Source organism: Hippocampus guttulatus, chromosome 18, assembly GCF_054856545.1.
Source record: "Hippocampus guttulatus isolate MCC_2025c chromosome 18, RoL_Hgut_1.0, whole genome shotgun sequence".
Classification (NCBI taxonomy): domain Eukaryota; kingdom Metazoa; phylum Chordata; class Actinopteri; order Syngnathiformes; family Syngnathidae; genus Hippocampus; species Hippocampus guttulatus.
The window spans coordinates 8474207-8491027 of record NC_141278.1 but is presented as its reverse complement, the minus strand read 5'-3'; the positions used below and the strand labels follow the sequence as shown (position 1 = coordinate 8491027).

Here is a 16821-nt window from a genome sequence, read left to right as displayed (position 1 = left end):
GGCACGCAACTCGAAATTTGGAACTGCCTGCATACTGCCCCAATAAATAAATAAATACAATTTTCCAGTAGCCAATCACCTGTTTGTGTTTGGGCGTAGGTGGTACGGGCAGCGGAGGAAACGGCGGCCATGCTGGCGCTGTCCATCAGCCCCGAACAGTGCATCAAGGTCCTGTGCCCCATCATCCAGTCGGCTGACTACCCCATCAACCTGGCCGCCATCAAGATGCAGACCAAGGTGGTGGAGAGGATCCCCCGTGACGGCCTTGGTGGACTGCTGCCCGAGATTGTGCCGGGACTTATACAGGTGATGGAGGAATGGCGGGAGGGAGGAAACGAAGGAGGGAGCGAGAGAGGGAGGGGGAGAGAGAGAGAGAGATTTTAATCAAACGACTGATAGTGATGCATTTGTGTGTGGGCCACAGGGTTACGACAACTCTGAGAGCAGTGTGAGGAAAGCCTGCGTCTTCTGTTTGGTGGCCATTTACGCTGTCATCGGTGAGGACCTCAAGCCGCACCTGAGTCAGCTCTCCAGCAGCAAGGTGAGATGGGAGCAGGAAATAGAAACCTACCCAAGTAAAGGCAGTCACAGTACCAATACACAAGTTCCAAATAAAAGTTCAGTCGAGCCAAATAAGTTTGAAACGATCAAAATAAAAGCAGTTCTCGTCACCAACCTTGAGAAGAGGGTACTCCACCCTTTTCTGACTGGTGATCAGTTGACAGCTCCGCCCCTCTCTTCAAGCAAGGGTCCAAAACGTGTGGCCGCAAACCCGAATACGGGACTACAAATTCACCCGAATACAAGACGACAAAGTCGATCATCGAACTGCAGCCAAGGGTGTCTTGGCGCCGTTTGCACATATGGACACCCTTGTGTGAATTCACACATGGTGTTCGTTATGGACAACTCGTGACATTCGCAGAAGTCCAGTAACAAAACACCCCTCAAGTTCTGATCAATTCCTCCTAATCACACCCCTCAGGTCTCGCCATCATTGCCCACGTTAGCATTGAAGTCACCCAGAAAAACAATGCAGTCCCCAGGATCAGCAGTAGATGTAAATGGATGTATGGAGCTGACCAAAAATAAAAAAAACATTGCTAAACATACCAGTGACAGATACCAATTATGGTTATATGTTTACAAAAAGCCACTCTGAGTCCTCTTAAATAATAGGTAGTAGCAACCCAGCAAAATATAAGCAGAAACCCAGTTTCAACACCTATGTGACTCAAATGACCTGCGTCAAAGACACTCCCAATCCCTTTTTTTTTTTTGACAAATATATTTTTGGTTTGGTTTGTTTATTGAACATAAAACATATACAGTAATAATTTGACAGAAAATAAAGTAAATCAAATAGTAAAAAGGAAAGAGAAATCAGTCATCATTCAACAGTTATGTTCAAGGGAGTAGGAAGAAGTAAAAAAACGTATCTAGTCCTACCTAGTGTTATGTGTTTTTGTTGTGCTTTGTGTGTTTCAGTTGAAATTGCTGAACTTGTACATCAAACGCGCCCAGTCAGGCTCCAGCGGCAGCGAGCCGCCATCAGACGGCCTATAGGGGAATGCGTGTGTTCCACGAGGGGACATGCCCGTCACTCAAGGATAATGAAGAAAATACCCATCCCCGTCCCTGCCTCGACATTGGCTCAAAGGATCTATTGATGCTTTTTTTTTTTTTTTTTTTTTAATGATTAGAATAGAGTGCACAAAGGTCCTGACTGGCACAAAAGATAAGTCATAAGCGGTACACAGGCAGACATGCTTGGCAATGCATGACTCACCATTTTATTTTTTTAGGTTCTTTAATCTGAGTTTTAATTTTATTTTTTTTTCGACTGTGAACAAAATGTCCACGCCTTTCAGAATGCGACAGTGGATATGTATTTTATGTTAAAAAAGGAAAATTCCAAATAGTCCTCCATGGGGGTGTGCACATGTTTTTTTTATTTTTCACCCCACCCCCTCCCCGACCCAGCTTTGCTTTCTTGACACTTGGAGATTATTATTCTTTTACAAAATCAAACATGTCACTTTGTCTTGTCTGCTTTTTTTCTCTCCAGTCATGTAACCTTCCAGTTTGTCCACTGTTATTCCTCCGCTGTGTCCCCCCATGCGCCCTGTGTTTTTCCAAAAACCGACCTTACAATACAATAAAGAACTTGTACAGATCGTCATGGTTTTGTTCAATTCTACTGCAGCAATTTAATAGAATTTGTAATTCATGTTCTTTTTCTTTTTCATTCTTATTATGCAACGAAGCAGCAGTCCCCGCCCCCTTTCAGCTAAAATAGCATAGACAATTTAGACACTCTCCCCGAACATGTCCCCCTCCGCCCCCCCACCCCCCACCCCTCAGTTTGCTCCACACTTTGACCGCAAACCTCGTCCAGGGTCCGCTCGGATCAATCATTCACCAGAAGGAAAGAACAGCAGTAGCACCTGTTTTCACTCTGACCAGTGCTGCCATGAGCCCATGGTCAGACCTCCATACCTGGCCGGCTTGAATTCGTTAACTGGTGTGAGGCCACCACCGTGGGACTCGATGCTGTTCTGGCAGCCCTGCACCGAGAACTTCCGCGCGCTGCTGCAGCAGCGACACGACGGAAGTCACCGACGGTAAGATCCCGTATACAATTTGCCCTTAAAAAAAATTGTCACGTTTTCATCATAATCGCTGAAATTTGGGGATGGGGTGTTAAAACACACATGGACGAGCCCGGCTGTCGACTTGTTGCTTTCGCTTGAAAGAATGAATTAGTTTATGACAGAAATCCCTCTCGAATATGCTACGCTGTCAACTTTGCAAGTGTTGTCGCTCGGAAAGGGGGCGGGTCGCGGTTAATGACAGAAGCACGGACGCCTTTGATTGGCTGAGCAACCACAGCAGAAGAACGTCGATTGGCTGGCGGGCCACTCCTAGCCGAGGCTGAAGCTGAGCCTAGCAAGGATTCCGCGGAGGAACAGCGGGGGCAGCACTTCACAGTGCGAGCGATGGGGAAGACGCTGGAGGGGCCATGTTGATGCCCGGTTGTGCGTCCCTTCGGGTTTGGCTCAAGGACCGCGGCGGCGAGGAGAGAACTGCGAGCCAGCCTGCTGATTGGAGCGACCGGGGGCGGTGCTACTAGCACCCCGGACAACAGACTCAAACGCTGCGGGAAGTTGGTGCTAGTTAGCCCCGCTAGGTAGCAGCAAGGTGTGCGGGGGAATAAATCGCAAATATATTTCCCTTTTCCCGGTTGGTTTCCATCACTTACCACTCTTTGTGCCGAGTGTGGCGGTGACAAAAAAGCAAGACGAGTCCGGGAGGAGAAAGCCTCTCCTGAAGCTAGCTAGCCTAGCCACCGTTAGCATGTGAGCTTCGCCGTCCTCGCCTTCTTCGTCCGAGTCACGACCGTCACTTTGGGGTTGTAAACTTCACATTGTGGCGGCCCCGAATGAGCACTTTGTTCCCCCCCCCCCACCTAAAAGTGGAGAGTTATGGCGACAAGTTGCGTCTCGGTTGGATTCGCTTGGCTAGCCAGCTAGGCTAGGACAAGTTTCCCTCATCGAGAGAGAAAGAGGCCGGGCGGACTTCCTCCTCGTCTCTCTTCCATCCCCTCCTCGTCCTCGCGTCCCCCGGTCGTCATCTTCGCCCCCCCTCCCCCCACTAGAAGCAGCAAGCTGGCGGCCCCCCAAGTGGAAGCCGAGGACAAGGAGCTAGGCCCTATGGCCTGGGTGCTCAAGATCGACGACGCCACCATCGAGTCGGGGCTGGTGCACGATTTCGACGCCAGCCTCTCGGGCATCGGCCAGGAACTGGGGGCGGCAGCCTACAGCATGAGGTTAGACCTCCAACCGACCGGGACACGGTGGACATTTAAGTCTCCATCCACCATATTCTTCTTAATATACTTGTTGTCCTTACCAAAAGTACCACTGTGTCTTACTAGTAACGCATGCCTCCCTCTACTAGTTCCACTTTTGGCCTACTTGTATAGAATTAGACCTTACTGCGATGCACTAGTTACACTTCGAGTTTCCAACTACTAGACGTGTCACACACTGCTAGCTTCTGTAACGCTGTATCAGCATTTATTCAATACCCGTGATAGGCATCTGTCCATGTACCAGTACAGTCTTTTTGACCATTACTAAGAAAACCAGGTTACTAGTGCAGCAGAAGTACTAGTGGGCAATATGGTGCGCCGAATAGGTTCCAGGAGACCTCTGGTGAATATGACATGCCTACTGTTTGGTCACAGTAGTTGACTAGCAAGGTTTAATTGCACACTAGCAGGCCAACCATGGCACAAGTGGTGAATAAAAAGGTTACTAGTAAGACGGTTGTTCTGCACGCGCACAATGGATATTCAGCTATTGTGCTGAATTCTCTTCAAGTGAATGCACAGTGTGTACTCGTACTTGGATATGGAAAGCCGTTTTGAGTATTTATTCAACATCTTTAATATGCAGCTTAAGATCAATATACTAGTACAGTCTTTGTCATCACTCGTTGCTATCTGCATGCCACCAACAGATGCAAACTAGTCAGATTTTATGATGACACTAGTCACTAGTTGCATACAGTTGTCGATGTGGCTGAAATTCAATAGCCAGATAAGTTGCTGACAATCTTCCAGAGTTCAGTGAAAATTAGCCATTTTTTAAAAAGAAAAAACAATATCAATCAAAAGGAAGTGGGTTTTTTTTGTTTTTTATAATCAGAACTAACTGACAGCCATCAACATTAACAAAGTCATCAAAAAATTTAATTCACATTGCACTGCAACTGCGCTTGAATGATAAACACTACTCATCCCCGCACATGATGACGGTTGTGTATGCATTGTGCATTACATGGCGATGGATGCGTGGACTCGCAGCGAGTATGAACTACGCCTGCATCGCGTTTTGAGGGTCCCCGTACAACATTGTATGACTTTTTACTCATCCGCCCAAAAAACAAAAACGGTGACAGATAAAGACTGCTATCCTATCCATTGGTAATTTTGAAATTCTAAATATGGTCATGTAATGTTGTAAAAGACAACATATGTGTACCGTCAGTAGATATTTGACCGCGAACACGGAAGTGGATTTCTTGCATGCGTGCCGTCTCGGCAGCGCTGGCTGCGTGTCCCTCCTCCCTCTCACCCTCTAGCTTGATGATTGACATCTGCTAGTTTTAACTGTCAATCACTGCCAAACTTGGAAGGAGAATTGTTTTCGGTTGAACTGAAATCTAAAACGCAACACAACTATGGCAAAGTCACATGACTGATGTTGTCCTCGTTTTGATTTGAATATCTTGAATGTTCATATCTCAATTTCCAGACAATGAAGACATTTCGGCCAGCCCGAGTGGCCAACTCGTGCATGGATTCGCCTCACTAGTAACATTTAGTGGCTTTAATCGTGCTACTGCAGGACTATTTCTACAAATTAGTAAGTAATTGCGTGCTAGTAGCCCAAAAGTGGCACTTGTATTGGAGAAAAACATTACAAGTAAGACATTTGCATACCATGGATATGGAAGAAAAGCTCAAACAGCTCTCCGCGGGGTCGACAACATTGCTGGCGGGACTACTAGCCCCTCACCCCAATTTCCCAACTGAATTGTGTTCTTCGCAGGGGGCGGGGTGGGTCTTGATTGCTGCTCTTCGTTTTGGGATTTTGTGGGTCTCAGCGGGAGATTCAGTCGACTCACGGCTTCTCCCGCATTCAAAATTAAATAGTGTCTGTCGATATGTACCCTGTGATTGGCTAGCGGCCAGTCTAGGGTGACTCCTCTGTGTAGCTCCTTTCACTAGCACAATGAATTCATGTTGAGCGTCACCACCTGTCAATGCCAATAAAGCGGCAGCTGAAGCGTAACAAGTTCGAGTGAACGCCCCACATTGACGTGGGGAGGGAAGCGTTTCAAAGCCAAAGGGTAAGCAGAGCTGCAGTGTTAGCTCAGATGACCATTAGCTTCTCATAACAATGTTCAGCTAAATTGTCGACATGCGTGTTTGGCCGCCTTGTACGACACGCCGCAAAATTAATTTGTCGTTTGGTGGCTTGGTGATGAAAATGTTGCATCGACGAATGATGATGCCGTGGAATTTCTTGCCGCTTTGAGTTAAGTGGGATCACTCTCGCTTGGCTGGTGCACTGCATGAGAACGCTCCACTCCGTACATCTGGCCAGTTGTCGAGAAATATACTGTGAAAATGCATCTTGATTGACTCTTGGGGTATTTTGACAAAAGCTTGTTGTTGTTGACATCAAGGAATTGTGATCTTTGGTTGCACCACTTCCTCGTTCCCCTGAGCTCACTCCTGAGCATTCCTTCCGCCTTGACATGCCTTCATATCAGACTTGTGAGCCGACTCCTTTCATACTCTTGACAATCGGTGAACTATATATATATTTTTTTTGTTCGAGCTGTCTGACCCAGTACCATGAGGAGGTCCAAGGCTCCCTCCTGCATGAGTGTATTACATATATTTGACGCACACACGTTTCCTTATCAGCTCCCCCACCGCCATCTGCCCGCAGCTGCGTTTATCTCATCCGCGGTTGTGTTTGGCGAGCTTGTTAAGTCTGCATTTGGGTGAGGGGTCAGGACACCTCAGCCCCAGTCGGGTGACTCTTGAAGACGCCGCGGGTTGTTCGTGGTGGTCTGGCTGAAAACGGAGCGTTTTTTAAAAAAATAAATACACGATAATATGCTTGCTGAAGTGTGCACACCCTACAAGAACTGGGGATGTGGCGGTGTTCTGATTAAACCAATCACAATCAAACTCTTGTTCAATGAGTGTCGGCGCGCACCCCCCTCCCGGTTTCAAGAGCCTCTGATCAACTCTCGTTACACTTACAGTGTTCTAGTAGGCTTTTCGTGACGTCCTCGTCTCTTGTGCGTTGCAGTGATGTGCTGGCCCTGCCCATCTTCAAGCAGGAGGACTCCAGCCTCCCCCTGGAGAGCGAGAGCAAGAACCCCCCATTCCAGTATGTGCTGTGCGCCGCCACCTCGCCCGCCGTCAAGCTGCATGACGAGACGCTCACGTACCTCAACCAAGGTCCTCCCAGTTATCTTAAAACATTGATCGGCCGCGGCGTCAAACACTAGCAACTTCCTTTAAAAAAAAAAATATATATATATATACAGTATATATTGTATATTTCATGTATAAAATGAAACAAGGCCGGAGAAATAAAGTTCGTAGTTGGTGTTTTGTGGCTGTCTTGCAGGTCAGTCTTACGAGGTGCGCATGTTGGACAACAGGAAGCCCGGCGAGATCCCAGAACTCACCAACAAGATGGTGAAAGTAAGGACACGCACTGTCACGCGGGTTCCGTAGTCATTTGTATGACACGGTGTGTGTGTGTGTGTGTGTGTGTGTGTGTGTGTGTGTGTGTGTGTGTGTGTGTGTGTGTGTGAGTGTAGAGCACAGTGCGTGTCGTGTTCCACGACCGGCGGCTTCAGTACACGGAACACCAGCAGCTGGAGGGATGGAAGTGGAATCGGCCCGGCGACCGTTTACTGGATATCGGTAACCACGCGCCGCCGCAAAAGCATCACGTCTCGTGTGAGCGAGCGTATTTGGATGTTCTGAGAAGTGCGTGCGTGCGTGTGTGTGTGTGCGCGGCAGATATTCCGATGTCAGTGGGCATCGTGGAGCCCAAGACACACCCCTCCCAGCTCAATGCCGCGGAGTTCCTGTGGGACTTGAACAAGAGAGCGTCCGTCTTCGTCCAGGTAAAGCGGTTGGCCATCAGTTTGTCGAAACATACATTTTGCCAGAGGTGGGCGATTTACAAACATGTTCCCGGTCATTCATCAGTGGATTAAAAAAAATTTTTTTTTAAATAAATCGATGCACTATTCAGATTGAGTAATATTTTAAAAATTAATTTTAATAAATCGATGCACTATTCAGATTGAGTAAAATTTAAAAAATTAATTTTAATAAATCGATGCACTATTCAGATTGAGTAAAATTTTCATGGAAATTTTAGTTTTTTAATTACATGCAGTAAATTGTGATTATTTATCATTTACTTTGATTTTTTAAAAAAATTTAAGACATTTATTTCTGAATTATTATTATTACTATTATTTTTTTTACATTTGGTCGCATTCATAATTTTATATTTTGGGGGATTTCCGCAAAAAGTAACTTCATGATTCGTTGAGTAATTTATCATTAGTTAGCAATTTAATCAAATCAGTCATCTAAATATTTCTTTAGTGTACTTGCATAATTCTATTAGTTTTTTTTTGTTACTAGGCTTATTTTTGAACAAACTTTTCACCCCACATTTATTCATAATATATTTAAATACTTGTTTGAAATGATGTTATGAAGATCTGTTTTGACGAATGACCTTGATTCACCTGTTGTGTTGTTTATCCGGTTTGGCTCCGCCTCCGGCCTCGAGCGCAGGTTCACTGCATCAGCACCGAGTTCACGCCGCGCAAACACGGCGGTGAGAAGGGCGTCCCCTTCAGGATCCAGATCGACACGTTTGCGCCGGGGGACGCTGGCGACTACGCCGAGCACTTGCACTCTGCCTCCTGCCAAATCAAAGTCTTTAAGGTATTCGCTGCTCACTCCTGGACTGGATTTTTTTTTGGGGGGGGGGGCTACAGCCTAAAATGCGGAAAATCCTGAAGGCTGTGATATTTTTGGGGGTTTGAAGAACTACAGTACATAGCTCTGGATAAAAATCTAATAAAACGACACCTTTTATTCATATTTTGGTACGAGTGACTTTTTGTCCTCTTTGTTTTCAGCAAATAAATGCTCTTAAAGACAATTTTTGTATTTGGGAGTCAGGAGTTATATTGTCATTAGTTTAGATAATAAATCATTTTACTCGTACATATACCAAACCCAATGGTAAATAGCAAAATCAGAAATATTCAGAATTTTTCTAGTCTCGTAGTTTAGCTGCACTGTGGATTTCAAGTTAACTCATTCTCTCCCAAAGACGTTTTTAAACGTCTTTTCAGACTTGGTCCAGAATTGGCTGGTACTGAATGAGTTAAAGTGCCAGGTTTTTATGATTTAAAAAAAAAAAAAAGAGAGAGAGATGACAATCAATTAAATTTTCGCCCACTGTTGATGTAACCAAAAACCTTTTTACAATTAGCATTTGAAACCCCACTTGAGCATCTGAAGTTTATTGGGGTTACTTAGAGGCGCTAAAATGCTGGCAGATGTGCGCTGATTCATGTAATATGAGTTTGGATGCAATGCGATAAATTTGATTTATTTTTTAATTTTTATTTTATTTTAGGCGGGGGCAGTTGAGCTGTACATGTTGCAGCTCTTGTTTTCATTGTCATTTAAATCGCAAAACGTCATTGGTGAAAAATTATGTCACTCCCTTACCGGAAGAATTATATACATAGCGTGATTGATCGGCTTTTATTGGCTTTGATCCGCATTCGTTTGTCTCCCCCCCCCCCCCCTCCCCCCCGCTTTTTTTTTTTTTTTTTTTTAGCCAAAAGGTGCGGATCGTAAGCAGAAGACAGATCGCGAGAAGATGGAGAAACGTAGCGCTCAGGAGAAGGAGAAGTACCAGCCTTCTTACGATACCACTATCCTTTCCGAGGTCAGTTCTGTTTGGGTCGCACAGCAGCGCCTTGCGTCAGTCGCCCACCTGTTCCCTCACTTCTTGCGTGTCCGTCGAGCAGACGAGACTGGAGCCCATCATCGAGGAAGCAGGCGACCACGAGCTGAAGAAATCCAGCAAGCGGACGCTCCCGGCTGACTGCGGCGACTCCTTGGCCAAGAGAGGCAGCGTGAGTCAAATTTGGATTTCAACATGATTTTTGAAGGTCTTCAGAAAACATTGGTTGGGAGGGGGGGGGGGGTGCATGCACATATATGCTTTTATTGTTATTGTGACCATTAATGAAAAATGACTTCAGGAATGATGCAAATGTAGTTTGTATGACAGCAAGCTGATTTTGTGATCTGTGTTTATTTTTTCCCTTAAATTAACGTTTTATTATACTTAGTAATTTTATTTTGTAAGTATATTAAATAGTCAATACTTTTGTTGTGCCTAAATATTTTGGTTCATTTTAGGATTTTTTTTTAAAATAGATTTTTGTTTCTTTGGGAATCTTATTTTCTCATCGCAGATGAAAAGTTTGCATTGTTTATTTTATTGTGAATATAATTTTCTGTTTATACGTAATACATGTGACATTTCCTAATTTTCATTCATTGATACTTTTTCATGTATTTAGTTTTTTTTTTTTTAAATATTAACTAAATGACCATACATTAATTGTGATGTGGGATTTTGATTAATTCGGAGGGAGAAAAAAACCCCACAACAAATTATATTAATATCATTTGGATTTTAATCAGTATTATATTTTGTATGAATTTTAGCCTGACTGTAAAGTTGAACGAGGTGCTCGTGTACCGTGCACGTGCTTTTCATCGGCGCTCCAGTAAATGTTGTTTTTGTCAGTGTTCCCCGTGGCCGGACAGCGCCTACGTGGCCCCCAACCAGGCAGCTACTCCCTCCTTCACGTCCACGCCTCTCTCCACCTACACCACCTCCGCCACCACCACCACCACAACCACAACCTCCTCGTTACCCGACAGGTATGGAGCCCGCGTCGCCGCCATGTTTTAACGATTGACTGACTCTGTGTCCCCCCCCCCCCCCCCCAGCGACTCGTCCTCTCCCAATCACCAGGCGGAACCCGGCGGCTATGCCACTGCAGAGGTTTGTCCAAGTGGACAACTGGAGTGTGTGTGTGTGTGTGTGCGTTGACGTTCTGTGGCGTCTCCCCTGCAGCAGTTGAGTCCCACCGCGTCCATTCAGGACACACAAAAATGGCTGCTGAAAAACCGATTCAACTCCTACACGCGAGTCTTCACTCACTTCTCAGGTAAACACAGATGCGGGCCGACCTCTAAATATAGTTAGAGATGCGCTGAAATGAAAATTCTTGTCCAAAACCGAAAATTTTAAATGATCATATCTTAAGCTTCACTTGCAGGTTTTTTCGTTTTTCGTAGTTGTAATATTTTTCTCTTTTTTTAAATATTTCTTAAATCACACAAGTGTTGTGTAGTCTTAAAAAAAACTGTTTTCGAAACAACCATCCACAAAGCAAATGCAAGTACAATCGCTGGGCGACATATCTTGACGCATCAAAATCAAGATGAGGACGAGATCAGTCACGTGACCTTGCCACGGTTGCGCTGCATATAAAGCTCGGTTCAACCGCTCACATTCCTCCTTTTAAAGTTCGCCGTTGATTGACTGTTAAAACCAGCCAATGAACCCATAGTAATATTGTTCCGTCAAAGATAACTGATATGAAAATATTACATTTTGAGCATGTTGCACAGCCCTGACAGAAACTGTAAACAAGACCACAGACTTTGAAGCGCAATATGTGCAGTGCGCGATACAGCTTCTAATAACCTAGCATCTTGAATGAAGCAAGGATGGGTCTCGCTTTCCATCCCTTGTTTGCCAAGTTGTTTTTTTCCATATAAGAAGCAAAAAAATATATATCATGATGCAATGTTAAGAAAACGTGTAAATAGACACCGGGTCGGCGCTCAATGAGATTTTCCATGGTATGTAAATGCTTATTTGTTCACTTGGCTCATTTTGTTTGTTCAGGTTCTGATTTGTTAAAGCTAACCCGGGACGACCTGGTCCAGATATGTGGTCCTGCGGACGGAATCCGACTCTTCAATGCACTCAAATCAAAGTGTGTGTTCTCACCTCTCGGCGCTCGTGTGCACTTCTTTGATCTTCATTTAGGGACAGCGGTGTTTATTTTGTGTGTGTGTGTGTATTAAGGTCCGTGCGTCCTCGCTTGACTGTGTACGTGTGTCAGGAATCCCCTCAGCACAGCCCCCTACTGGAGAGACACGCCCCCAGCGAAAATGGCGAACAGGGCGTCTCACCCAGTTTACATGGTAGCATCCTTTTTTTTTTCCTTCTCAGTATTCATATAGCTGTCAAATATGAGCTAAACAAAATATCTTGCCTTCCCCTCATGACAGTGTACCACGCTCTGTACCTGGAAGAGCTGACGGCAGCCGAGCTAATCCGCAAGATGGCCAGCGTGTGCGGGCTCCCGCTGGGGACCATTAACCAGGTGTACAGACAAGGACCCACCGGCATCCACATTCTGCTCAGCGACCAGGTACGCATGCTGCCTGCCTGCCTGCCTGCCTGCCTTCCAGGAACCTGGAACGTCAGGGAGCTCTATCATGATTTGGTCAACACTGACTCCGAGCGGCCAAATCTTGTACTGCATCCATTTCAACCTGCCTTCTCTAAACAGATACAATTTTGTCTTTTTTTTTTCGAGCAAGATAGAGCACAAAGTGTACAGACGAGGATTGGATATCTGTTTCCATGTTTCGTTTTGAGTCATTTATATGCGCATTGTGTTCTGCATCCTGATTGGCAAAGGGACTGTAGACCAATGTCAACAGTCTCCGCCCCTCGTCTCTGTACAGCTTGCTAAATTTACATTTGCCACCAAAACAGGTTTTAGATCTTTGGTCTCATTCTATAGTACAGTATTGTATTGTCCAATAATAAAGCTGACTGTAACTGTCGTTGCTTAGGACCCCGCATTTATTTGGGTTATTGTGTCCGTTGCTGTTGCATTTGAGGGTTGCATTGAGTGGCAGGAAGTGGTTCACGTTGATGAGGAGTTACGTCAGTTTGAGCAAAGAGACAAAAGCGGCAAGAGCTTTGATTTCTTCTTGCTACTCCTAAATTCCCGTTGAAAAGGCGAAACGGTATGTGGCCACGACTAATGTGTGTTTAATGTCGTCGAGATGCATGTTGGAATGGTATACATTGTGCAATTGTATATTTTTGTCATAGTTTTGTTGGATAAAAAAGGCTGCCGTACATTGGTCAAGTCTTTCAAATCTAAGAAAACCTTTAGGAGCAGTTACACTGACTACCTCACGGATTTCGCCGATCACCGGTTCTTTTTGGAACGCGATAAAGGAGGGTTCACTGTAATTACGAATTCACTAATTTCCAATTTGAGACACTCTTTTGCAAAATGCAAATTTGGTGTTTCAGGTGTGGGCGTGTGCGTTGTTCATGCAGTGTTAGTAATAATCACGATATGCCGGTGTGTGCAGATGGTGTACAACTTGACGGACGAGAGCTGCTTTGTCATCAACACCGTCAAAGGTGAGCCTTTTTTTTTTTTTTTTTTTTTTTTGGAGGGGCAACATCAGCAACACTTTTGAACGGCGCCGTCGCTCTTTTTTGTAGACGAGCAGGGCGAAGGACTCCACCTCATCCTGAAGTAAGGCCAGGACCACCATCAGCCATTCTCCCCCCCAACCCTACCCGAACGTCTGACTCTGCCTGTGCGTTCCTTCTCACCCACCCACCTCAACCCTCCGCTCTCGATCGAATGGACGGCCACGAGAAGAGGCGTGTAAAAATGTTAGCATCTGACATGCGGGGGATGTGTCCACTGTTTCATATTGAAAACACAGGAAGAGGATAAGAGGGGCTGGCTGGAGAGCTTTTCTTTGTTGTTATTGTTTCCTTTGCTTTGCTTAGTTTTTATGTATTTTACGCAGGCCAGTATCGGATGCTGTTTTGCTCATCAACTTGATTGAGAAGCGCAAGAGAAGGGGGGGAGGGTGTTGTCTTAATGTTATCGACCAGCTATGTGCTCAGCAAACTAAATCCGTGGATATACGTCGTCATTTTTGGGTGATCGATCTTTCTCTCTTTCTTTCTTTCTTTCTTTCTCTGTTACTCGCCGCTTTGTGTTCCGGAAACATTCTTGTGTTAGACCAGCTCAATCCCAGAAAAAGGACCAAAAATACTTTTTGAGAGAGTCAGCACTTTTTTTGTTTGTTTTTGTGCGCGAGCAGCTCATCAGCGGCATCCTACAGACATCATGGCAGCTCCATGTCCATCCTCTGAATTATTATTTTTTTGTCTTTAGTTGGGCAACAAAGTGAGCGAGTGCAAGGTAATTAGCCTCAAAAATGTTTGGGCCACACTGACAAGAAAACACTACTAACACCTTGAGAATGAAGTCAGGAATGTTTAATCAGTTTTTGAAAAAATGAGGGATAAAAACTTTTTCATCATGATTCAAAGTCGTTTTTGGAGAAATTGTTTTATTTCTTTGAGAAGAAAAAGTATGCAAATTCTTTTTTTTTTTTTAGGAAAAAGCAGGGGTGCTGTTTTATTTTCAGGAATGTCACTATTTTAATTCTCCCCATCCTGGAATTTTTTTTTCAAAATGCGACATAAAATTTGACTTAATTTTGAATATTTTTTAATAACTTGACCTCCTCAACTCTACCAACACGCCTTCCTTGGAGGAAGCAGAGTCTGGGGACTCTGAGGTGGGCTCTCCTATCTCTGTGGTCGAAGTCACCGATGTGGTTAAAAAGCTCCTCAGTGGCAGGGCCCCAGGGGTGGATGAGTTCCACCCGGAGTTCCTCAAGGCTCTGGATGTTGTGGGGCTGTCCTGGTTGACACGCCTCTGCAACATCGCATGGTCAGCGGGGAGAGTGCCTCTGAATTGGCAGACCGGGGTGGTGGTCCAACTACAGGGACCACCACCCCGGACGGTGTGTTCCAGCTACAGAGGGATCCCACTCCTCAGCCTCCCTGGTAAGGTCTATTCAGGGGTGCTGGAGAGGAGGGTCCGTCAGGAAGTCGAGCCTCAGATTGAGGAGCAGCAGTGTGGTTTTCGTCCTGGCCGTGGAACAGTGGACCAGCTCTACACCCATAGCAGGGTCCTCGAGGGTACGTGGGAATTCGCCCAACCAGTCTACATGTGTTTTGTGGACTTGGAGAAGGCGTTTGACCGTGTCCCTCGGGGAGTTCTGTGGGGGGTGCTTCGTGGGTATGGGGTACCGAACCCCCTGATACGGGCTGTTCGGTCACTATACCACCGATGACAGAGTTTGTTTCGCATTGCCGGCAGTAAGTCTTAATCGTTTCCAGTGGGGGTAGGACTCCGCCAAGGCTGCCCTTTGTCGCCGATTCTGTTCATAACCTTTATGGACAGAATTTCTAGGCGCAGCCGAAGCGTTGAGGGGGTCCGTTTTGGTGGCCTCAGTATTGCATCTCTGCTTTTTGCAGATGATGTGGTACTGTTGGCTCCTTCAAGCAGGGCTCTCCAACTCTCACTGGAGCGTTTCGCAGCCGAGTGTGAAGCGGTTGGGATGAAAATCAGCACCTCCAAATCTGAAACAATGGTCCTCAGTCGGAAAAGGAGCTGAGCCAAAGGGCGAAGCTCTTAATTTACCGCTCGATCTACGTTCCAACCCTCATCTATGGTCACGAGCTATGGGTTGTGACCGAAAGAACGAGATCCCGGATACAAGCGGCCGAAATGAGCTGTCTCCGCAGGGTGTCCGGGCTCTCCCTTAAACATAAGGTGAGAAGCTCGGTCATCCGGGAGGGGCTCAGAGTCGAGCCACTTCTCCTCCATATCGAGAGGAGCCAGATGAGGTGGCTTGGGCATCTGGTTCGGATGCCTCCTGAACGCCTCCCTGGTGAGGTGTTCCGGGCATGTCCCACCGGGAGGAGACCCCGAGGACGACCCAGGACACGCTGGAGAGACTGTCACCCAGCTGGCCTGGGAACGCCTCAGGATCCCCCGGGAGAGCTGGAAGAAGTAGCTAGGGAGAGGGATGTCTGGGCTTCCCTGCTAAAGCTACTGCCCCCGCGACCCGGCCCCGGATAAGCAGTAGAAGATGGATGGATTCTTTGAGTACTAGTAATCAAAACTAACTTTTACCCAAAACAACAAAAAATCTTCAATATTTGTTCCCCCCGCACTCCTTCCCAAGTGTAATTTTTGTCATCAAAAAGTCATTTTCCCCCCTCAAAATATGCATACTTTTGGAAACATTCTCAATTTAAAATAATCTGACTAAATTCCTCCAGTATACTACTTTTCTTTTCAGTGTGAGCCTCAAAGTCCTTAGTCCAAACAGAAAAAAAAAATCACATACTGTATAGTTTTTCGTCAAGCCTCCTAAATGAGTTGTCTGCCTCTTTAATCGCGTGAATGTGCATGTGTTTTGTTTAATTTTCCTCCCATTCTTGATTGTAGATTTGTGGCTATGACAAACATGTTGCATGTGGAAGACGTCAGACGTCTCCCGTCCTGTCTTGTCCTGTCCTACTTTTTTGAGATGAGACCAAGCCTGCACTGAAAACTCACAAACTCTGTGTTTGCGTGTGTATTTGTGTGTAGTTGGTAGTCCATCACCCCAAACCCTCCTCCTCCTCCGGTCCGCCACACAGCACAGTCAAAATGTTTGGAAAATAACAAGCGATAAAGGAGTCTTTGTGTGTCCAATCAAGCGAGATAACCACTCTTTATGTCCGGCCTAAACGTCAGTGATTCTGCTTGTGGTTTGCACGTGTGTGCTTTGCTGGAGATGCACACAAAATGCACACGTGCTGGTAATAAATGATTTCAGAACTGTATCGCCTCTTCTGGTGCCTTTTGAAATTTGGAGTTCATTTGTGTCAGATTTGGGGGGGGTGGTGATTATGCTGGTAACATTACAAATAAATATATCCACAAATACAATTTCATTCTTGTGAGTAGTATAGAAGGGGGATGGATGGGAGCCGGAGGCTCTTTTTGTCTTTAAAAAAAAAAAAGACTTTTCTATAAAAATATGATTTTATCGTTAGAATAATGTCTTAACAAATGTAAATTTATCGATAGTTTTTTTGTCTTAAAAAATATGACTCATTACGTATTTTCACAAAAACTTTTTTTTTTGATAAAGTATGACTTGATTGAGATTATGAAGTTTTTCTTGCAAAA

General features: G+C 45.4%; 2 protein-coding genes across 3 annotated transcripts in view; both read left to right on the top strand.

The window, feature by feature from the left end:
* Nucleotides 1-2177, top strand: part of clasp2 (cytoplasmic linker associated protein 2) — a 44144-nt gene extending 41967 nt beyond the window's left edge. The window contains exons 42-44 of the mRNA XM_086136015.1: nt 100-306; nt 425-541; nt 1489-2177. Of these exons, the coding sequence (XP_085992141.1) occupies nt 100-306; nt 425-541; nt 1489-1566 (402 nt within the window). The 3' untranslated portion in view covers nt 1567-2177. The remainder of the gene's footprint in view (nt 1-99; nt 307-424; nt 542-1488) is intronic.
* Nucleotides 2178-2413: 236 nt separating this feature from the next.
* Nucleotides 2414-16472, top strand: ubp1 (upstream binding protein 1). Of its 2 annotated transcripts, XM_086137672.1 has the most exons (17): nt 2414-2624; nt 3659-3829; nt 6897-7048; nt 7221-7297; nt 7417-7522; nt 7622-7728; nt 8417-8569; nt 9480-9590; nt 9673-9780; nt 10464-10600; nt 10670-10724; nt 10797-10890; nt 11637-11727; nt 11820-11938; nt 12026-12168; nt 13133-13184; nt 13269-16472. In XM_086137672.1, exons 1-17 carry the CDS (start codon nt 2482-2484, stop codon nt 13304-13306), a joined length of 1857 nt encoding a protein of 618 aa, XP_085993798.1. In that variant the 5' UTR covers nt 2414-2481; the 3' UTR covers nt 13307-16472. The 2 variants fall into 2 exon arrangements, with proteins under 2 accessions (XP_085993798.1, XP_085993799.1); XM_086137673.1 differs by lacking the exon at nt 3659-3829.
* The last annotated feature ends 349 nt before the right edge of the window (nt 16473-16821 follow it).

Bases quoted from the DNA above. Each gene is read 5' to 3' on its own strand.
- ubp1 (XM_086137672.1), top strand. From the start codon at position 2,482: ATGGTCAGACCTCCATACCTGGCCGGCTTGAATTCGTTAACTGGTGTG. The intron at 8,570-9,479 runs GTATTCGCTGCT...TTTTTTTTTTAG, and splicing joins GCCAAATCAAAGTCTTTAAG to CCAAAAGGTGCGGATCGTAA. The intron at 9,591-9,672 runs GTCAGTTCTGTT...TCCGTCGAGCAG, and splicing joins ATACCACTATCCTTTCCGAG to ACGAGACTGGAGCCCATCAT.